The sequence below is a fragment of the Pieris rapae genome, chromosome 4 (assembly GCF_905147795.1).
Source record: "Pieris rapae chromosome 4, ilPieRapa1.1, whole genome shotgun sequence".
Taxonomy (NCBI): domain Eukaryota; kingdom Metazoa; phylum Arthropoda; class Insecta; order Lepidoptera; family Pieridae; genus Pieris; species Pieris rapae.
In genome coordinates, this window is record NC_059512.1 from 1869462 (window position 1) to 1894080 (window position 24619).

A 24619-nucleotide genomic window follows, 5' to 3' on the forward strand; every position below is an offset into this window, starting at 1 on the left:
CAAAAGTTGTTGGTATGTCACTGGGCTAATTCATTTAGTCATATCCTTGTATATTATTTATAAAGTTCAGCGAAACTTAAACTTTTAAAAATGCCAAGGAGGAAAGATTCAAATTTTTGGACGATTATAAGAAATATCCTCACAAAAGGATTTATATTGTTGTCTTCGTAACGATAAAAAGGTTGGCTGAAATGTTTCTCGATTTATTTATTTTATTTATTAAATGAAAAGGAATGTATTTATTAAATGAAAAGGAGCAACTGGCGGCCTTATCGCATTCGAGCGATCTCTTTATCAATATTTATTTATCCATAAGTTGAGAGTTGAGACGTTTTCAATCTGAAATGATTGTGATTATTTGCACATTCAGGAGTGGCTCTATCACATTTTAGAGTATTGTAATTTGCATAATTTTACCGTCTGTACCGTTTTTCAGGCTGTTTCAGAACTTGTGTAGTCGATTGGTACAATTTTCAGGCGTTTTCAATACTAGTTATACCCCTTGGAGAAGCAATATTTTAGGTGTGTGTCAAGGACGGAATGATACCCGAGAGAGGGTGGGTTCTACTCGACGCTAAATTAAGCACTCAGAGCACGCCGTACGACAAGGACAGAGCCATGTGCGAAAGAGATAAAGAGCACCTACAACTCTCTACGCAGATTTCTACTGCAAGAGCAGTAGTTTTTGAATATGAAGATTATTCCCAGGGATATATGAGCGAGCCGAAACGCGACTAAGTTTCGAGTGCGTTACCAAGAGACTATGTACCATCAAAGTTTTAAAGTCCGAATAGTAAAGGCAAGTGAGAAAATACCATGTGTATTGCGCCCGCACAGAAATACATTTATTTCACTAGTTACTTCAATGAAACTAGTGAAATAAATGTATTTTGTGCGTAATATGTGACTTTTTAGTGTAATTAGATTGCTCATTTGTTTATTTAAATACAGGCCCTGGAAGAGATCTACGGCGTTTTTTAACCGGTCCTCTAATTTGTAACAATATCCTGAATATTTAATAAAACAATAAAAAACAACAACAATCAGTGGCGCTACAACCTGTTTAGGTCTTGGCCTCGGATTTTTGAATCTGTTTCATGATCATTTTTAAATCTAAAAGGCAAGTAGGTGATCAGCCTCCAGTGTCTGACATACGTCGTCGACTTTTTGGGTCTAAGACATGTCGGTTTCCTCACGATGTTTTCATTCACCGTTCCAGCAGATGTTTAATGCGCACATAGAAAGAAAATCTATTGGTGCACAGCCGGGGATCGAACCTACGACCGTTGAGATGAGAGCCGCACGTTGAAGCCACTAGGCCAACATTGCTCAAAAAAACAATACCTAAGCAATATATTTTTTAATTTAATCATCGGAATTGGATTACGAATCGTAAAAAAATTATCCAACTAAGTATTATTAACATAGGTGCAGTATATCATCTTAATCTTCAAAAGCGGTTCTCGTTAGCTGAGACATGAGTACGACGCGTGTTACAACCGGAAACAGGAAGTTGAAGAGTTAATTTACCTAGTGTTCCTAATTAGTCTTAACTTGCTATGCATCATTTGTGATCCTCCTCAATGGGATTAAAGTTTGCAGTATTGCAGACATATTAAAATATGTCTGCAATATTGAATTGAATTAGATGTCTTACGTACTTATTTGTAACAATTATTATTTAATTAAAACATTTCCAAACTCACATGCTTCATTTATACAATTAAAAAAAATGTATTTTACTTATATAAAGAAATGGTAAAAATGACGATTTGAGAAATAAGATTTTATTTAGCTTATATTTCGACATACGAGTGTCCTTCGTATCCCACCACTTTGTGGAACCAGCTGCCCACTGAAGGATTTCCGAACCAATTCGACTTAGGGTCCTCCAAGAAAAGAGCGTACCAATTCTTAAAAGGTCCATGGGTGGCTGTATCACTTAACATCAGGTGAGCCTCCTGTCCGTTTGCTATAAAAAAAAAAATAATAATAATAATTGAAATGCCATTAGTCGGTTCAGGCTCCAAAAATACCACCTGTTTTTAAGTGGTTTTGAATACGTAAATGATTTCACGCTTTCATTCAATAGACATCATCTTCTTCGGACCCATGATTATAAATTGTAAATGTAGCTATACAATAACATTGTACAAAAAACGAAAATGCTTCGAAAACAAGAAAATAGACTGAGGTCTAGTGGGAGGTGGAAGAAACTGTTAGTGTAGTGTTTATTGTGCGATTCCTCGCATCACAAAGCCTGCTGTCATGTTAAAGCGAAATATCGCTCTCTCGGCTTTTAGCAGCCACATGAGGTGGCCAACAGGACCATCACCCGGGGCCTCGCTCTTGCAGGGCCTTGCGCAACAACCCAAGAAAATAAAAAGATCTACTTTTTTAACAATTTTTTTTTAATTCTTTTTATTTAACATTTTTGAATTTGATTACTAATAACTTATTATGGTTACAATATAACGGTTTAATATAATATAAATATAATTTAATATAATATAAATATAATTTATTGAATCACAAACATTAACATACATGTAAAATTGAGGTAGCCCCAGTAAGTTAAATAATACTTGTGATGGAGCAACCTCGCAACTTCCCTTAAATTATAGATTACAATGTTTGGACCAAAACAACTGAAATATGACTTGACAAACTTAGTTACAAAATATATTATTTTTCTATTTATTTATTTTTGAATTAAAAACTAACTAAATTAAACAAATAATAACGCACGGTCTTTGCGTGCGTGCGTGTGAGTGCGTGCATGTGTGTTTGTGTGTGTGTGTGTGTGTGTTTGTGTGTGCGTGTGTGTGTGTGTGTGTGTGCGTGCGTGTGTGTGTGTGTGTGTGTGTGTGTGTGTTTATCTGATTCTCGTCAAAATTAATTCTGTTTCTTCATATGTGATAGTTTTCAACCACCCAGTTACGGTATTCTTACAATTATATAATAACATCGGATATATATTTAATTTCTGATTCAGTTTATTATAGATGTAGGCAGCCTGTGTAGTATATTGACGTTGAGCAGAAACTGTGTGCACGCGTGGGGCGTATGCTACAATATCTTTACGTCTCTTCTTTAGTTTACCTGGACTAAATGGTAGTGTTTTGTGCATACGTAGGGTGATATGCAAAATGTATAATTTTCTAACGCTCAATAAGCCACTATTTCTGTAAAGGTCATCGGTAGAGTATCTATATGGTTTGTAGTTCATTACTTTAATAAGGGCCCTTTGAGATCTCTCTAAATCTAAAAACTTAGTTTTAGTTGCTCCTCCCCATACGGGAATGCAGTATATTATAATAGATTGAGCCAGGGCTAGATAAACTTTATTAAGCAATGACGCGGGCATGACGTAGCGTAAGTTTTTAAATATCCAAATAAGTTTTCTAACCCGGGCCATAATTGTTTCGATGTGTAAGTGCCATGATAACCTTTGGTCCACTGTAACTCCAAGATATTTGGTAGAGTTGACACGTTCTATGGTCTGACAGCTACAATTCTGGGCAATCGGATCACCACACCTATGAATCCTAACTCCAAAGTCGTAACCCGGCTGAGATCTTTGATTCGCAGTAAAACATATAAAATTTGTTTTATTAACATTAAGTGAAAGTAAGTTGGTATTAAGCCAGCCAGCTACTTCAGCCAGACCTAGTTCAGCTGCGGATTTCACAGCCATCCAAGTCGCTCCCGTGTACACAATCGCGGTATCATCCGCGTATGAGTAGATCCGTCCGCCATTGCTCCGAATATTACAAAGGTCATTTATATATATCAGGAACAATGTCGGGCCAAGCACGCTTCCCTGCGGGACGCCATATTCCACGGTTTCTTCTTCACTTATCAAATTATTAATTTTAACTTGTTGTTTTCGACCTTGTAGATAACTTCTAAAAAGGGAGAGAGCTGTATCACGAATTCCTATGGCTTCCAGCCTGCGCAGAAGAATGGGAACGGAAACGGTATCAAATGCCTTTTTAAGGTCCAAGAATATTGTTACGCATTTAATACCTCTGTCTACATTATCAATTATGTCATTAGTAAGTGCAGTCACGGCATCTTGTGTAGACAGGCCCTTCCTAAATCCGTACTGTGTGTTGGATAAAATTTTGAATTTATTTAAGTAATTGACCAGTCTATTGTTCAGTAACTTTTCTATTAATTCTAGTTAATTAAAGTAAATAAACTAATTCATTCACCTAAAAAGTTAATGGAAAAATTAATAATGTAGTAAATCGATTCGATGACAAATACCTAATCCAAACAAGATCGACTTTCACATCACATACCTACTTTTACTTATAACCCGGAGCCTTGCAATGGGTAACGCCGACCTGGCTGCTAGTATCTTAAAATACTTGAATATTAGGGCACTCGTATATCGAAGTATTAAACTACCAAAGTCTAATTGTAAAATCGGTGACACCAGATCTGGTGATTTCCTTGCTCAACGAATAAGTATCGCAATACAGCGAGGAAATGCTGCCAGCGTTAAAGGTACCACTGGGACCAAAAGTAGGTGCCACAGGCACGAACCTTTTTGAATTTGTTTTAATTTTCTTTTTCTTAAGTTTTATTATTACTGTGTAGATTAAGAAAATTGTAAATACTGATTATTTGATTGTTATGATTACTAATAAAGAAATATATTGTTCATTGGTGTTCAGTCGTTCGGGTTCCATGCCACATTTCTTAATAGGAATTAGACCCCATTTTTTATTTATATAGTAGGGAGTATGTTTGTACCATAGGTTTATTTAATAATATGCACATTAAATATCTTAATGTATTTTCCTACCTTGCTCCTCGGTAACATTACATCCATAACGTAGTAAGCGGCACTCGTCTTCAAAGACCTTTAATCGGAAACCATCACCTTCTTCCCTCACCCCACAGACCCTTTCGCCTGTAGATAAGCACTCGATATTTCTGCAAAATAATATTTTCTCAGAATCATAGCTTGCAAGTGATGTGGATAGAAATAGAATATAACGATACATGGAATTAAATTTTCTGCTTGAACGGCATTTACAATTATGTTTCAATGCAATTATTAATCATAAGATGTTTACGTCTCTGCGAAATTTAAATAATATGTATTTATGAATATATTATATATTTCAGTTTTACACGAAATAACGTATTACAATTTGAATATTATATTATAGCTTCAGGGTTTAAAGTTCAGCTGATGTTAATCTTCTAATCTTCTAATTAATAACAAAATACTTGAAACAAATGACTGCAGGCTATTCCGCAATATTATTTTCTATTTGCTATACAATACATATAATATTAATATTTATATACATAATGAAAATAACAATTCCTACTATAGCTAGATAGCATACTCAAGAATACTTTAAAAAATTTGGTCATGATAAATTTTCTCCAAAAAACTCCCTCAATTTTGAGAAGATTTCTTCTAGTCTGGCATCATTGCGTACAGACTTGACGTTGATTTTTTACGACTTGTCAGAAGTGGTTGTCATATGAAAATCACATGACATTTAACTTCAAGCTAACTGTCAAAAAATGCTACTTCTCAAATATTGTATACTCACTTTTATCTGTGTTCTATAAGTATATATCTATTGTACCTATCTGACTTAGGTATTAGGCAGTGTGGTCATCGTAGGCGATTTATCGACAACGGCTCCTTGAGGGACATGTCATAAATCGCTATTAATAAAAATCACTCTAAGATCTGTATAAGATAAAAAATATTACAACAATCTTCGTGGTATGTTTCGGGGCGGGAAAGAATTATTTGTAGAAAATTTATTTTGAGTAAAGCCGGCGTAGAAATAATTTATGGCGTGATGCAGACTATGAATACAAAATTAAGCTAAGTACTAAAATTAACTAACCATGCTGATGATGCTATAAGTCTTAGAATTCGAACACATGAATGTTAGAAGTATTTGCTGTACATGCTGGCAGAAAAATGTACACTGCCTCCAACATTAGAAGTTTCAGTGAAGCTTTCGCCCGTAGTAGCAGATCAGAAACCATAAATGGCAATGACAGCGAAAGTCTTGTTGGTATCCTAATGATGAAATAGAATCTTTTTAAAGTAGAAATTACGTGTAAATAACATTTTTATCTAGTACTTTTTTATAGTATTAAGTATAAATAAAGTTAAAGTGAAATAAACACTGCAATTTTATTTTATTTTTATATTTTGGCATCTTTTTAGGCTACAGATCCTGAAATTCGGCTACATGCGGCAACTTTTGCTGTGACAATGGCGATTTCAGTCCCGGTGTCGTTGGCAACACTGGTCTTAAGGTAGGTTATGTTTTGGGAAGGGGAAAGGTCGTGTGTAAAAATTTACACAATTTATTTAACTAAGTTGAAAGACCTCAGCACTCAGCAGAACACAGGGAACGTACATTATGACCTAGAATTATTAAATAACTGTGTGTTCAATTGATGCATTGCATAATATATTATCCAAAAGTTGATTTAAATAAAGTGATGTAATTTATATAAAATGTCTTCTAAAACAGATTCAATAAAGCCAAAAACGGTCCGAGTCTTTGATTTAGACGATTACGAAAAGTTACTTAAAGGCATAAAGGTAGCAGCATGCATGATTACGGAGTCACACCAAATCGGTAAGGCATTATCTTTCCTATAAGCACTCCTTATGGGAATGATAAAACTATTGCGTATTTATTATATATGCATGGTCATTATATCTATCTATTGCTTCTTATTTTACTTAAGTATACTTTTCCCAGACACAGGGCATGATTCACAGTTAAGTTTTATATTTAGTGTATAAGTCTAATAGATCTTTAAAGATGATTAAAGTTTAGTTTTGTATTATTATCTTCAGTAAAAGAGGTAACTAATAATATAATTAATGTGAAAGATTTTTGTTGCAATTAATAGTTACCAGTGACAATATCAATTATTGATAAATGTTATGAAATTTTCAGTTGATGAACAGAGTGTTCTAAAGCGTCTCAATGCCTTAACTATTAATGGAGCTAGTGATGGGAACTGTTGTTCATGTTGTGGTGTTGGTCCATTTGAGACGAGGGCCCAGCAAACTGCACATTATAAACACCACTGGCATACACATAACTTGAAAAGGAAATTATTTGGAAAGTCTGCATTGACACTCGGACAGTTCAATACACGGCAAGGTAAACTTACTGATTCTCATTACATAAAGAAGTAGATTCACATAATAATATGTGAATGTTGATAGTGCTTTTTACTTGTTGTAATTTAACATTAAAACATGATTTAATACCAAAAATAACACTGGAATTTTTATTTAATGAGTTCTTAAATGTTTAAGATGACTCCAGTGTATCAGGCAGTGATTCCGAAACTGAAAGTACAAACTCAAAACCAGCTAGTGATCTGTTTGCAGCAGCAACAAGACATTGTAAAGCATTTTTTACCAACCAAGCTGGTCAAGTTTATTGTGTATATAGATGTATTTTGCATCATAAAAAGGTTGGTTCATTTTACATTTCGTTATGCAATTGTTGATTTAATGACTATTTAATTTTTTTGGGTGGCATTTATATTGTCTTTGCAAATATTCTTTTGGCTCGCAACCTCACTCCAATTGTTAGCTTCCTGCTAATCATTTTTAGTCAAGATGCCTTAACAGTGGTGTATGTAGAAAATCGAAAACTTAATTTGTATGAAAATTACAGTTCACGTCAATAAGTTTACATACAAATTTAGTTATTATGTAATTTTTAGGTAATTATTCATTTATTTAGTTACGACTACAGCCCCTGGATTTCATTAAGACATGTCATAGTTTATAGAGCGCAGGCAATCAGGCCTCCCACTGGTAAAGTTGAGATTTTACCAATGGGATGCATGATGATGATTGACGAAGATGGGATGATTGAGATAACTGTGAAATAATCTGTGAGCTCAGCCCCAACCATGATCATCCTTACTTATATTTTAAAGTGAAGTTAGGCGCTTGAGGGTTAAATTTTTACGGATGAAACGTCATGAATATGACCAGCGCTTTTGTCAAAGAAAAGGAAGAGAGTGGTTGATACAGATTAAGGGAGAGAGTGAGAAAGGGCGAACGTAGTATGAAACAAATAGTCATGTAGCGAAAACCCGGATCAACCGAGTGAGAAAGATCGAGAAAGATAGTAAGATAGAGCGAACGTCGCATGACGCACACTATCATGGAGCGAGAGATGGGAGAGACCTATACTGAGAAAGATTGAGATTGAGAGTAAGGGAGGTGAAGGCAAAATATGCGCTATTGGTTGATGTATTCGTTTGGTTATCGATATCGTTAACAAATTGAATTAGCTTAAAAAGTACTGGACCGATTTAAAAAATTCTTCCACCATTTTTTTGCTAGATTTTGTCTGATTAATATAAGCTATATTAATACATACAAAAAATGTTTAAAAAATAAATTTCCACCCGTTCGAAGCCAGGTCGGGCATCTAGTTTTTTATGTACAATAATGATATCAGAAACCCTATACACATTGGAAGTAATTTAATTTTAGGAAGAGTTGTCAACTGATGGCGAAGGCTATGCCTGGATAGAGCGGTGTCAACGTCTAACAATACCAGGATACCAGCGCTGGGCCATACTAATGGTATCTGGTGGACATTTTGCTGGGGCTATCTTCTCTGCTGCCGTTCCAGTTGTCCATAAAACACACCATTCGTATGTTACTAGACGTGGTCAGGGTCAAGCACAAAGTGCCAGAGATCAACATGGGAATATGCCTAGATCTGCCGGAGCAAGTTTGAGGCGGTATAATCAGGCCCAGTTCTTGGAGGTATATTCTTAGTGTTATTCATTCTTTATCAGATGAAAGTTGACAAAGTAATAGGTTCCTAACACATTTATTTATTTAGTTATTCACACTTTGTTGCTAGAAAGAAACACAAATAACACAATATATATCAATTACAAGGGATGCAACAGGCGGCCTTATCCCTAACAAGCGATCTCTTCTAGGCAACTCTAGTAAGAAAAGAAAACAATAAATAAAAAAAAATTATGAGTGCTAGAAGTACATAACCAGAAGTTATTAAAAAAAACAAAAAATATTTATATTAATCTATAGAACCTTAATCTAGAGAAAATAAAAAAAAAACAAAAAGTAAAGTAAATATAGTTCTTAAAACCACTTTTCTTTGGCTTAACTTGACTTAACATAATAATATATACCTTTTCTATGGATTTGATTTTGTTGAAAACCTTATTCCCCCAAATCGACAAATATTTGTGAGATTCATAAATTTCGCATTTCAGCATGTGCAAGAAATTATAGCGAGCTGGTCGGAAGACCTAATAGGGTGTTCTCTAGTCCTATACAGGGCTGTGGGCTCAACTAATCAGGCAGCGTTATTTGGCAAGAACTCACCGCTGAAGAGAGAAGATTTAAGGGTTCGGGCTTTGCCCTTCCCAACTCGGAAACCGACATACAAAGAGGTCAAGAGAGTCCATGACACGGTTGCCAGTATTGAGGTGTATGGTAAGTGTTTATTTTTTTCTAGGTGTATGACATGACACTGAATAAAACATAAATGTTGTTTGAAAATGCAAAAAAAAACATAACATTTAATATTATGACACTATCTGGTCAATAAATATTTGAAGCCTTGCTATATGTACAAAATAATATAAACTTTCTTAGCTTTTACTAGTATAATACTCGCGTATGACCAACCAGGCGAGATAAAGCATATATGGAAATTGGATTCGTTTTTACAACAAACTCCCAAGCAAAATTAGAGAATTATCACTGAATACATTCAAAGCTATCCTTAAACGTATATAAAACAATTAAGCTTTTTATACATTTGATGATTATTTACTTATTAATAATCCTAATCCTTGGGGTTAATTTGCTCCAGTTCAAACAATTTGTATGACTCAAAACTTAGCGAATAAACCGCTCTCCGCCCTTGAATTGCAAACTTGTAGTAAATATTAATATAGAATCAATTTATAAATAATTAATAATAATAAGTTTTAATATATTAATAAAGATATTTTGAGTTTTTATTTTTTTATAAATTACTATAAACATATAAAAAAAAGTTATTTCCGTAGTATTAGACCATCTCAATTAAAATGTGTTAGCTAGTCTATTTCTTTGAAAATAGAACAAAAAAAAATTTTTAAAACCTTTGAAATAAAAGTAGGAGTTCTAGAACAATGTTATTTTAATGTGAATATATCAATATTTTATATTTTTTATTGAGGCTTCGTTGCATTAAAGAACAAAAAAAACACAATATTTACATAAAAAATATAAAGAATGCAACGGGCGGCCGTGTCGCTAGCGACCAATCTCTTCCCGGCAACCTTACTGGGGGAAAAACTAAAAAAAAATACATGGGTAAAGTGCACGTATGACATTGGTATCTTTGTATGTTTATATAGTTATATAAAATATCTCCAGACACCATGGAATTGTTCCAAAAGGCGCTTATAGCGGCGTCAGGCAAAACTTCAAAGACGCCAGACTCGGCGGTTACCAAAAAGCCGCAAAAAAGTCCAGGAAAGCCCATAGATAGGGCGAAATCCAGGGAACGCATTCCCAGGGAGCTGCCAACTCAGATGATCTCTAGTGAAGACGAAGGTCCGTGTTTCATTGATTCAGAAACTCCAGTAGGTATGAATTTTGCTTTTTTGATCGGTGATGGTGCGAAGCTTTCATTTTTTGTTTTTTTCTTAAATCACGTTCAGTACTGAGATTTTGCATTTAATAGAGCATTTTTTATCGTTCTTATGCATGTATGTAAAGATTTGTGACTTACGCATATTATATAATCTAGGTTCAATCGGTTAAAATAATATACAAAGACAAAACGCCGAAAAAGAAACGCTTTTTTGTTAAAAGAAATGCTTTTTGATTACGACATCATAAATATGTAGTTTTGTTTGAGATTCGTTGCAGTTGTTTTTTATTCTGTGTAATATTTATTTATTTATTTATAGCCTTATATCAGAATACAAAATATACACATTATAGCTATTATTTTTGTTAATCTACGATAACTGATTCTATGTGCCCACGGGCAATGGCCCCCCCATTTTCCTCGATTTTTCCTTATTGTATACCAATCTCGTCCAGGTCTTTCCAGCCATTTCCAAAATTTCGTCGGCCCACCTTTTAAATTGCATACCTCGGTTTCTTTTATGGCCTCTCGGTTGCCATTGTGTTATAATTTTCCTCCATTTATCTGCTCCTCTTATAGTATGTCCAGCCCATTTCCATTTTAGTACTTTTGTTTTATATACGACGTCAGCAAACCCTATGTAATTGAAACTATTATGAGATTAGATAAATATCACACCGATTCATTTATGTATAGGTTGGATAAAAACGCTATCGGAACAAAGTTCGAAAGGTGTTCTAACGAATTCTCGTAAGGACCTGCTCATTGACAACAATTCAGTCAGTGCGCGCAGCTCCGTTAGCGAACAAGGCGTGTTAGAAGAAAAGAAGACAAAGAAGAAGAAGAAAAAGAAACCAGAGGAGAAACAAGAGAAGGTGAAAAAAGTCGAAGTTAAAATACCAGCGAATGTTAAAAAGGTTTGTAATCTCACTTACAAAATATATTTTTTATATTTTCATTAAGGCTTGAACAGTGCTCAAATCGGTCAACTAGCCCTAGTTTAAATTAAATTGTTGGAAGAACTGTCGCTCATATGCATTTGAAAAAAATATATATTGTGGGTTGAAGCCTACTGTATCGATTGATAAAATCAAAAAAGATAAAAGCAATACCAATTTCCCAAAAAAAAGTTTACCATCGAACCGTAGATTAGACATAAATTACAAATTCGCTCCAAAACGGTTTATGCGATTTATTTTAATCTTACACGTATTATTAGATATAGCATATATTATTATTTTGATAAAAAAAAATTTGTATTAATTCGTTTCCTGGGCATGGAAAGTAATAAAAGGTAAATAAACTCAAGCGCAATGGGCTTCCCTCCGCAATTTCACACCCGCGAGCCCTGCATGCGGCTTGTCTTCAGTCCACCTCAACGCTTTGCGACGGGAGGACTACGTTTGTGTGTCGAAGCCAATAATAATTAAATATTTGCGTATTTTAGTTTTTACCCGCGGATTTTTTTAGAAATGCCAAAATATAAAAATAAATATCAAGTGAGGCGAGGACATGAACTTCGAAAATTATTGTATGTTATAAGTATATGTATATAAGTACCTACCCAAACAAAACTCAAATTTAGAGTTGTCAAGTTTCAAGTGCAACTTGTACAACCAAGTAAAATAAGTTGCTGAACCTGATACCTGATGGAATCTGAAAGTGGGTACTGGATCTCGAGGATTGTAAGCAGTAGACATACCGTCATTGAGCTCGTTGTAATCAGCTCAGCGAGACGATACTAGAAATGTGACTATATGAACCTGATAGTGGTCTCCGAAGGTGGGGACCGGATCTCGAGGATGGTAAGCAGTAGACATGCCGTCATTGAGCTCGTTGTAATCAGCTCAGCGAGACGATACTAGAAATGTGTTATATGAACCTGATGGTGGACTCCGAAGGTGGGTACTGGGTCTGATTGACTTTGATTTCATTTTCGGGCTTAGATATAACATGCTGCACTCGTAGGTTTCAGAACCAAGAAAAATATTTAAAATTTCAACTGGAAGACGAATCGTTGAAATTGATTATTTTTTCAATAAACTCAAAGAAATATAGTGGTATTATAGTAAATATTACCTAATATTTATTTAATATTAAATATTAATAAGTTCATATAGTCACATTTCTAGTATCGTCTCGCTGAGCTGATTACAACGAGCTCAATGATGGTATGTCTACTGCTTACCATCCTCGAGATCCAGTACCCACCTTCGGAGTCCATCATCAGGTTCATATAGTCACATTTCTAGTATCGTTTCGCTGAGCTGATTACAACGAGCTCAATGACGGTATGTCTGCTGCTTACCATCCTCGAGGTCCACTACTCACCTTCGGAGTCCATCATCAGGTTCATATAGTCACATTTCTAGTATCGTTTCGCTGAGCTGATTACAAGGAGCTCAATGACGGTATGTCTACTGCTTACCATCCTCGAGATCCAGTACCCACCTTCGGAGTCCATTGTCAGGTTCATATAGTCACATTTCTAGTATCGTCTCGCTGAGCTGATTACAACGAGCTCAATGACGGTATGTCTGCTGCTTACCATCGTCGAGATCCACTACTCACCTTCGGAGTCCATCATCAGGTTCATATAGTCACATTTCTAGTATCGTTTCGCTGAGCTGATTACAACGAGCTCAATGACGGTATGTCTGCTGCTTACCATCCTCGAGGTCCACTACTCACCTTCGGAGTCCATCATCAGGTTCATATAGTCACATTTCTAGTATCGTTTCGCTGAGCTGATTACAAGGAGCTCAATGACGGTATGTCTACTGCTTACCATCCTCGAGATCCAGTACCCACCTTCGGAGTCCATTGTCAGGTTCATATAGTCACATTTCTAGTATCGTCTCGCTGAGCTGATTACAACGAGCTCAATGACGGTATGTCTGCTGCTTACCATCGTCGAGATCCACTACTCACCTTCGGAGTCCATCATCAGGTTCATATAGTCACATTTCTAGTATCGTTTCGCTGAGCTGATTACAACGAGCTCAATGACGGTATGTCTGCTGCTTACCATCCTCGAGGTCCACTACTCACCTTCGGAGTCCATCATCAGGTTCATATAGTCACATTTCTAGTATCGTTTCGCTGAGCTGATTACAAGGAGCTCAATGACGGTATGTCTACTGCTTACCATCCTCGAGATCCAGTACCCACCTTCGGAGTCCATTGTCAGGTTCATATAGTCACATTTCTAGTATCGTCTCGCTGAGCTGATTACAAGGAGCTCAATGACGGTATGTCTACTGCTTACCATCCTCGAGACCTAGTACCCACCTTCGGAGTCCATCATCAGGTTCATATAGTCACATTTCTTGTATCGTCTAGCTAAGCTGATTACAACGAGCTCAATGACGGTATGTCTACTGCTTACCATCCTCGAGATCCAGTACCAACCATCAGAGTCCATCGTCAGCTGATGATGATGACTCGGTTTCGGTATTTTAGCAATACTGACATTAAAAAGTTTTAACCTCAGAACGAATTAAACATATAAAAAAATCATGTATGTACTAGTTAAATAATTGGCAGCCACCATTTTTTCTAGACCAATATTTATTTGTAAAATTTTTATATTTAGCTAATAATTGGTTTCGTATTCACGTAGTTTTGTTAGACTATTCACTATTTTGTTAGACTAGATGGCGTTAGTAAATTATTGTTTGTAGTAGAGGTCAAATCCTCAAAGTCATCGGCGTATGTTAGAGTCTTAATTTAAAAAGATATGGTTAGAAAGAGGGAAGCGATGTCTTCATTTTCTGACATCTCTTAAATAGAAGTTTGAATGCGTTTAATGTTCAAAACTTTTTTATCAAAATATTTTTTTTCATTTGTTTAAAAATTCCTTTAAAGACTCTCACTCTCAGTTCTCAAATCAAGTTCTCATTCAATCATACACGTAACGTTTGTAAGAAATTATACCATCATGCTCCATCTTACAATATCTTAAAGTAATTAATTTTAATAATAAAAATATAACTTGTGTGTACTTAGAAGTCTTCACAAAAGAAAATGTTCACTACCTTCAAGGTGTCGGTTTTTTGTGGCGGCCTGCAAGCATCGTACCATATTCTCTAATATTTTTTACCTAACGTGCCAAAAGAAGTATAACTTAAATAAATAAATAAACTTCAATATATAAATAAGAAAAATAAAAATTTGTTTAATTATTATTATTCATAAATATTTGTTTTTCTTGATCAGCAATAGGCATGGTGAAAGGAGTATGCACATACATTAATGTGGGAACGAAACGCAATATCAAACGAACATAGTATCAAGGTTAATAAAAGCGCGAAATAGTTAATAGATTTAGGTCCGACCACTAGTACTAACCAGCATCCATCACCCCCTTTGCCGGATTGCTCATTTTCTAGAGAGAAAGAAATTCACAATTATTACCTGTATTATGTCTGCCATCACTGAGAGAGGTGCCAAACAAAAAATATGGTTCTCATTTTTTCTTTTACTCAGTTATAAAATGCACATAATTCTTTAACCAAAGAACACAATGAGGATTTGTTTCAACAATTAAATAATATTAATTTCAGATGTGGAAAGCAATATCTGGCAATGAACAGAATTCACTAGAGACAATTATTGAGACATGGGAAGGTGATTTAGAAGAGGCGTGCAACACTCAAGATCCGACGGATGGCAACACAGCCCTTCATAAGGCTGCGATCGCTGCCAAACCGGATATGGTTACGTAAGTTATCCTGGTCTATTATCTGAGACAAATTTTATACTTTTATAAGAGGATAATATTTTTTTCTTGTCAATTCACTGCATTTCGTCTACAGCCGGGAAAAAAAAATTATTTAATTTAAAGTGAAGATTTTTTTTTACTGGCAACTGGTTAACTGGCAGTCTAATTAACATAGTTATTTGACGTTTATAAGTGTAAATAATAATCCATTGCCCTCTCTCTACCAGCCTCAGATAAAACACGATTGTTGGTAAATTTTTCCTTTTATAGATAAATAGGTGATCGATCTTCTGTGCCTAATAGTTCTCACCGGGTGTTTGTTTTCTAGTAAAGTGTTAATTGTGCAAATATATTGAATTCACGAATGAGACGTCACGTCCTTCACGAGGGCAACACTGTCCAGTACCTACATGAAAAAAAAATATTTATGTAGCAGTAAACTAATTAAATCAGAGAGTTAATTGAATCTCTAGAGTCTAGACAGTTGATGAAAGATCTATATTCAACCAAGTCGCTAGCATTTTGATTTAAATAAAGCAGCGTTGAAAACCTATATGAAATGTATTATTTATTTTGTATCAAAAATCTTTTAGTCAAATCCTGACAGCGGGCGGTGACCCGTGTATAAAGAATCATCAGCTTCAAACTCCATACGCGGCGACACCGCATCACGACACTCGAGTCGCATTCAGAATGTTCCAGGCTCAATATCCCGAAAAATATAATTATAATAAGGTATTTATAACAAATATATACATATATTATTAATCAGAATGACCAAAGCGATTAATTAAATTTGTAATATTTTCATAGACAATTCTAGATCTGTGAAAAAAGTTAATCAAATAAGGTAATTACTTGTATAAATCTAGAACATATACATATTTCGATACAAGTATAAAAGAATGGACTATAATTTTGCGATATTTAAGGGCGGATTTAGGGAGAGCACTAGCTTAGGGATGGCTACCCAAGATTTAGTTTTTTCAAAACGTCACGAAGATGTGCAGCGTTTTTGTTGAAAAGGGAGAGAACGATTGAGAGAGAGTGAGAAAGGGAGACCAAGAAAAAATACACGCTAATGATTGATGACGTATTCATTTAATAGTTACATATTAGAACTTTAGATAGACTGTCGCATAAGGTCTTCTGCAGTAAACGGAGATTTTTTATTTATTTATGTTATTTTTTTATTTATTAGCACGTGTGTAAACAGTGTGAATATATATATACAAATACATGGGGTGACTATATACTAATAATAATAATTTTCAAAGTAGTTTTACTTCTGACATGTGTACTTTGTATGCACGCACTTTTTTATTGTTTATCTTTACGAATAATTCTATTTTTTTTTATAATTTGCTATGTTGTCAGATAATATGCATTATAAAAATATTGCATTCCTTAATTCCAGTCACAAATACCCGGTCCGTTAACACCTGAAATGTTAGAGATCGAGAAAGAGAAGAAGTTACAGCAGAAACGCGCGAAAAGATTGAGAGAGAAAGAGAAACAAGCGGAGAAGAATAAGACTAATCATTTCTTACATTTAACCGACGCCCAGAAGGTATGTTGATTTAAAAAAAAATATTAGTACAAGTTATGTTTTTATGCTCGCTTAGATTATCTTAGTATATTATAATGTACTGTTACGATACGAAGAATTAATATTCTGTTTCAAGCGAATGGATAGCTTATAAAAATATTTTGAAAGGATTCTTTGAAAACACATTTATCTTGGCATCTTGTATTTTTTTGGAGTAATCGTGATTGTTTTTTTTTAAATTTATTTATTAGCCGGATTCAAAGTACATTGCCACTCGTTATTGTTTAATATTGTAGTATGGACATATTAATATTTTTTTTTGGTAACTTTTATTTTTTTTTTCATCCCTTTGACGGTAAAGTGACGATATTATTACTGATGATTGCGCTATCTATGGTTAGCATTAGCAAACTTGACATACTGGCGACATCTGTTTTCATATACCGTAACCCAAGACCAAACCAAGTTTGGCGATTTTAAGCCAATTAATTGGTTCATTTTTGAGTTAGAGCACAGTACATTAAAAAAATCTATACCAGTCTGTGACTTCGTCTGGAATGTTTAACGGTCTATTGCGTAGTTAGTTTTATATGCATTTGTCGCGCTCCTAAACAAGACTGCTATGGTAGCATTATCAAAAACCACAGTGCCTTTCTCATCAATTATGATTTCATTTAATTATTCTGTAAAATGAATATATAAGAAAATACCAAAATAGTCATATGTATTTGTAATTACGGTAGAAATCTCATTAGCATTTTCAAGTATAATATATAGTTTTTTCCCATACCTTAGCGTATTTTTGGTATTTAATTATAGATATTTTGTCTTAATACTCAGGTTTTTTTACAGGTCAAGGCTGATATGCCAAGATGTTTCCTCTGTGCTTCGAATCTACCAAAAGTGCCCTTTGAGTATGACTCATACAAGTTTTGTACAGTCAAGTGCCTTCAGAATCACAGAAATGTCAGACCTCTACATAAAAGTGCTTGAAAATATACATGTTGTATATAGTTATGTGTTTTATTTGGGCGTGGTTGGGTTAAATCAAAATTGTTGTTAGAAGATAATAATAAAAATAGTTTGTTTATATTAAGTCCATGTTTGTTTGACATTAGTAGACAACCACCAAATTCTTTTAGTTGTCTCACACCCTCGCCACAATTTTACAATCCTGCTTCGCCATTTTATTCCATCATTCGAGGTTTCTTGTGGGCCTCATCTTTTTTTCCCATAATTAATTTTTGAAGATTTTTTTCTTCTTTTTTACATGCCTTTCTGTTACATCTGTAAAGATTACCAATCCTTTTTTTGCCATAATTTTATTCTAATAGGTAATAAGCATTCATATGTTACAATATACAGGAGATATTAAAAGAAATACACGAAAAATACAAATCAATTAATTAGGAATAACAAGCTAAAGAATATTAAAAAAACTGTAGTCTGTATGGATAAAACAATTAACTACAGTGATAATAACTAAAACTTTTGTCATTTCACACTTTTTCCAACCTAAAAAAAATCAGAGCTAAGTTCATTATCACGAATATGACGAGCAAAAAATTAAAATGTGACGATCCTGTAAGTTCCATAAGTCGATTGGATTATCACTCGTTTGTCCCAAAATCTGCTGGCTAAAATAAGTTAATTTAATAGTTTGCATATCCACTATACAAGATGCAAATTTAGGATTGCTATACATTATCTATCGAAAAGCAGTGCCGCTTTTCCATAGTAACAAAGTGTGAATTTGGCAGGAATCGGAAGATAGGGAATAATTGTGTGTTGTGAGATGATAATTTGATGAGGTAATTGAGACTTAGGAGTACGTCAATGTACGTATACTTGTGCAATATAGTATCTACATACGTATATTTTGCAAGGTTCAATAACGATTAGATACTGACAGTTGAGATGGTCTGGCAAACGATAAAGAAATGTTGAAACGATAAGTAAATAGTCATTTTATATTAAAAAAAACGTTAAACTTAATAATATATAAATTTTCTTTTACTTAAAAGTCATATTTACCAGAAATGTTGTATATTAGAGATGTGATGTGTAAATCTAAATTTATTTGTCCACTGCGAGCAATCTGTTTATATAGCACAGGCGAAATCTTTCCGTCACTATCAAAGTATTTCATGAGCAGGTGTAGGACAATTTAAGGTGTTGCTGAACTATTTTACTAATACGCAACAGTTCAATGGCTGTATTACGTGAGATTTGAACCAGATACCGAATTGGTCCAAATTCGCAACTATAGCAATGAGCATGAGTTACTAAATCTTATTGATATTTCATGCGAAAATATTTTTATAGATAGGATGAATGTAACTCCGGCCTAAATGAAAGTCTCAACGACCACCTAAATATTTTTTACCGTATTGTTTTATACTATTTTAGAACAATATTTTGTTGACTGTAAAAAGTTCAGAATTGTGATGTGACTAATTTATAAATAAATAAATTTTGTTAAAAGTTAAAAAAAAATTAATAATAATCAATGGCGCTTCAACCTTTTTAGGTCTTGGCCTCAGATTTCTGAATCTGTTTCATGATCATTTTTTTAATCTAATATGCAAGTAGGTAATCGGCCTTCAGTGCCTGACACACGTCGTCGATTTTTTGGGTCTAAGACATGTAGGTTCCCTCACGATGTTTTCCTTCACTGTTCGAGCAAATGTTAAATATGCACATAGAAAGAAACTGGTGAAAATAGATTGGTGCACAGCCGGGGTCCGAACCTACGACCTCCGGTATGAGAGTCGCACGCTGAAGCCACTAGGCCAATACTGGTCTAAAAAGTTTAAAAACTGGTACATTTTTGGACAAGAGAGAAGAACTAAGACACCTAGAAAAAAACAGTACCTACCTAAGTTCTTAAGTTTCAAACTGTATTTTGGTTTTCCTAAAGCTATTCGTCATAAATAGTTAGTACTTGGAGGTAAATAAGCGAAGTAATATCGTATCGGGTACCCATCCAGATACAAGCCACATTATGTGTTACTTAACCTCGCTGATCTGTCAAGTTCGTGCACTTAGTACTCACCTTCTAGCCCTTTTGATGAATGTTACTGATTTCACATTAATTACTACTATCCCGATGTTTTTAAGTCGTTACCCGGGGCAATGGTGACGGTGTATAATTTGAAGGCATATGCTACACGAACCACATCATTTAGATTATAGTTATTATCTACATATTATTAAGTATACGGAACATCACTTACACACACGTTATATTTATCGTGTATGGTTGGTTTATATATGAATATATATTAACATATTATATATACTATGGTGACTGTACTGAAGAATTGTTAGGGTTAATCCCTCGTTTAACACCGTACGAGCTGTATCAATTAAAAAATTCATCAGCATCACCTTGATGGTAATCTTCCACAGTCGTCTTCACAAGTCACATACTTTTACTAGCGAACTATGGAATCCACTTCCGGTAGAAGTCTTCCCAGAGTGATTCAACCTGTTTAAAGTAAGAGTGTACTCCTCCCTCAAAGAGAAGTAACACGTAACACAGATAATGGGTGTTCATAGGTTGTGACGACTGTCTTTTTGGGCGTCCCATAGCCTCTTTTGCCCCCCAATTCTAAAATTTATATATTCTAATATTTTCCTGTTAATTAAATTTAATTAGTTTTTTATACCCTTAATGGAATATTATTCCAATTTTTTTTAGTTAAATGTGTATAATGTGAAAAAAAGTCTCACTTTTACCGTTGTTTCATAAAACCACACAACATTTTTAAAAATAAGCAATTTAATTCGCCTTACTTGGTATTTATATAAATATAGGCCTTTGATGTTTTCAATTGTCAAATATTTTTTAATGTATTCCTACAAAGAACTCAACCTAAGGTGATTTATAAGTTAAACATTCACATTCCTTAGAACTGCGTAATCTTTATCTGTCCTTTTTTTACCGCACTCATTGTTTTTCCGATCACAAACAATACCAACAATAGAACGTGCTTTTCTATGCGCGTACGCTCTACAAAGCTACGAATTTACCACTAAAATAATCGCAAAACTTCTAAATTAATATATTAGGCCGTATTGCCTTGTAATAGAGTTCAATAGGTCGCCAGGCGCCGGTAAACTCTAAGTTGGGAAAGGCGCGTTTCGGTGCGGTGCACATGGAGTCGGCAGTCGCGAGCCCATTGAGTGTGGTTCCGGTGGGGTCGATCACCATTGCGTCCTATACGCTATTTCAAACTTACTCGCGTGCTAATAGAACGCGTTACGCGCGAACTAAATTTAAAAATATATAAAAACTTTTTCGAATTATGAGTGTGACATGACAAGTAAATTAGATGTCATTTATGGCGGCAATTTTTTTTATGTGAAGTGTGAATAAATTTACTGCAAAAATGAAGAATTTAAACTGTGACTGTTTTGTGCGACTGTTTATATTTTTCGTGAGCGCATTTGGAGTTGGTATGTTTTAATTTAGTTTAAGAAATTAATTAACGTCAATTTAAATTATTTACAGAAAAGTATTGTTATATTTATGATCTGAAATGATATGAAATCGCATTATTTTACCAGCCAGCAACATATTTACTCATTATTTTCTGGTCAAAGATAAGTAAATTGCTTTAATATTTAATTTTAAATTCTACTAAACGAATTAAACAATTTATTTAGTTATTTATATTTATTTATCATTTATTGCCTTATACAAAAACACATAACAAAAATAAATAAAACAATTTACTTAAAAAGAAATTTACTAAATTTCACCTACAGAAGTATTTTAAGCGTTATTAAGGTTTGCATGCTTTAAAAAATCAAAATATACAATTGTGACAATTTTGTTTTCTGAAATATTCTTATGTTTATTTTTTTCGTTAAAATATGACGAATGCAGAAAGTACAATATATTCTAGGAAAACTAAATATTAAAATAGAACTGTTTATTAGATCCTACAATAATACCTGACTATAAAATAAATATTGATAAGATAATATAAATTTTCATTTTATTTAATGACAATATTCCGTTTCTTTACATTATGTCAAAGTTCATATTGGCTTTTGTTACGTTTCGGGCATTTCCTTGGCTTCTTAGACGGTACTATAATTATGCTTAATTTGACCAAATGATATTTTTTATATGTTTTTACTATACCGGAGCTTCGGGCTATTAAGCCGAAGTTCCGCCATACACATATGGTTCCGCTTAAACGAGCAAAAAATTTAACAAAAAACTGTGGACATTTGGCAAATACATCGGGTACCATTTTATCTATACCTTTACTCCTTGTGTTTGAGGTACAACCTCCCAATGGAGTGTGTCTTTGTGTCTTTTTTTATATTAGCCGCGATTTATGCTTACTAACCGAAAACAATTTTTATTTTGCTGAATTGTTTTTAACTACATTTGTTACATTACCTAAACTCGTAATGTACTTGAACATGCGTCTTTCAACACTGAGGAAATAATATATGAATTTATTTTATGTACATATAATATCTTCTTAGTAGGAAAATATAAGAGATGAAAAATTTTTGGACACTATGGCAGATCGGAATATAAAAAAATAAAAAGAACCTTTAGGTGGAAATTCTTCTGTCCATGTGCGGATTTAACACTGGGTCGATTATTTCTCAAAAAGGCAGAAATATCACTTACATAAGAATAATACTTAAGATTAACCTAACATTATCGTCGTTCTTAAAATATTCACAATAAAAACATAGCCGTACTTGCTATAAACTAAAGTAACCAGAGTAATATGAATTAAAAGTAATTATAACAAATGAATTTGAAAGTAATTTTGTCTAGTATATTCATTTATTTTTCTTCCTAGTCAAACATGCTGTAGTTTGTACGTATGTATTTTAGGTAAAGCACCAATGAAATAAAAATAAATACCTGCGGCCACAGGAGCTATGGCGCTACTGGTTTTGTGTTTACCATTATTAAAGTTAAAGAAAGACTTATAGATATCTGTTAAATTCCTGCTAGCGTTAAAACCTTCAGCAGCTGCTGTTTCTGACTAGATGGCGTTTTGACGTTTATTGCAAGAAGATTGTTCTAGTAGATTTGCATATAGACAGCAAAAGGCTTACCTATTATACCCCAACACCCCAAGACTAGACCCACCATAAGTAATCGCCTCCCTTTGATTGACCCCTTACTAAATTATTCTTTAGACATATATATTTTTCGCCATCCGCCACCCCATATCGTTATACCAAACTATAGATTGTTTTTAGCCTTTTTTAAGGCTTACGACAAACCGTATGAAAGTAGTCATGAAGAATTGTATGACAGCTATAATCTTCGCATCATTTGAAGGCATTTATTGAATTATGTATAAGCTATAGAAAAAAGTTTCGAATTTAGAATAACGTTTTATTAACGGCACAAAATTTATCTATTCTGCCTAAACGTGTTGCGAAAGACGTAATTCGCATAATTTCGTCTACAAATACGCAATTACTACGGTACATGGCCAAGCGGGGCGCGTGCACACCTATTGTTTTATCCTACGATTTTTAGGGTCACCACAATATATCAAAGAAAAAGAAATACTTCGTAGATAGAAGAGCCCAGAAATGTGATTATAACAAAGTCATTTCATTGAGTAAACAGGGTGATTCAGGCATGAGATGAGTACTATCACAAAAAATGGATTGGATTTTGACATACCTACAATATATACTATATAGGCGTCATAAGAGTGAGATATATGTACGAATTTTTTCACCCGCACTGCCAATAACCATTGTTACACAACTTTTAATTAACTTCTGTTTGACCCAATAACTCATCTACATAGATCAATCCCTGTAGTTTTATTTTTTTGTATTCGTTGTTGATAATTATATTATAATGACGTGAAGACTTCTTTATACAATACAATTTTCCTATTATTGGTAGCCCTAGATAACATCATGGATAAATTGAAGCTCCAATGTGCAGTTATTTTTGAATTTTGGAACAATACACAATCGAATGATTGTTATCTATGCTTGAACCGGCTCTAGTGTCGATGCCTGATACCATCATCGGATAAATAATTACGAAATACCTGCGGAATTACCTGCGGAATATAAAAAATATTTTTACAAGTTGAAATTTATTTCGAAATATTTATTGCTATGTTGGAAAACGTAAAGCGATATTTTGAGGAATTTTAATATAATTGTTTGATAAAAATACTTATTATATACCAGCTTCTTTTTGACCTAATTTAGCGAAGTGTTTGTCGAATTGTCAATCTCCAACTAACATTAATAAGTGTACTAGTTAACTTATATGAATAAAGATATGTTGACTTGGCTTGACTAAACACTGGGCTTGATTCTCTCTCTAAGCAGAGACCTTGCGTCTCTATGCGTTTTCTTCTATCACCTGTTGTATTTTAAAATTAGTTAAATTGTACCAATTCTTAAAAGGCCGGCAACGCACTCGCGAGCCCTCTGGCATTGAGGGTGTCCATGGGCGGCGGTATCACTTAACATCAGGTGAGCCTCCTGCCCGTTTGCCCCCTGTTCTATATAAAAAAAAAACCTCGATGGCTGTAAGTCTTGACTTTTGACGGTCCGCTTTATAAGACATTTTCTTTCCACCGAACTGAGGAATCGACTACTTCTCTTGAATCCCCGCTGGGAGGTGCAACCTCCAATTGTTTAAAAAAACATACT

General features: G+C 34.1%; 2 protein-coding genes across 3 annotated transcripts in view; both read left to right on the forward strand.

Annotated features, from left to right (window-relative positions):
• Positions 1-6303: 6303 nt before the first annotated feature.
• On the forward strand, positions 6304-17952 carry LOC111001298 (ankyrin repeat and zinc finger domain-containing protein 1). Of its 2 annotated transcripts, none has more exons than XM_045628025.1 (11): positions 6304-6638; positions 6966-7175; positions 7334-7494; positions 8534-8812; positions 9292-9514; positions 10448-10660; positions 11364-11584; positions 15233-15390; positions 15984-16125; positions 16808-16960; positions 17792-17952. In XM_045628025.1, the coding sequence occupies exons 1-11, from the start codon at positions 6515-6517 to the stop codon at positions 17930-17932; spliced, it is 2025 nt and encodes a 674-aa protein (XP_045483981.1). In that variant the 5' UTR covers positions 6304-6514; the 3' UTR covers positions 17933-17952. The 2 variants fall into 2 exon arrangements, with proteins under 2 accessions (XP_045483981.1, XP_045483982.1); XM_045628026.1 differs by having other exon boundaries at positions 10448-10627.
• Positions 17953-21124: 3172 nt separating this feature from the next.
• LOC111000268 (irregular chiasm C-roughest protein) overlaps positions 21125-24619 on the forward strand; it is an 88961-nt gene continuing 85466 nt past the window's right edge. Inside the window, exon 1 of the mRNA XM_045628067.1 lies at positions 21125-21400. Coding sequence (XP_045484023.1) covers positions 21334-21400 — 67 coding nt within the window. The 5' untranslated portion in view covers positions 21125-21333. The remainder of the gene's footprint in view (positions 21401-24619) is intronic.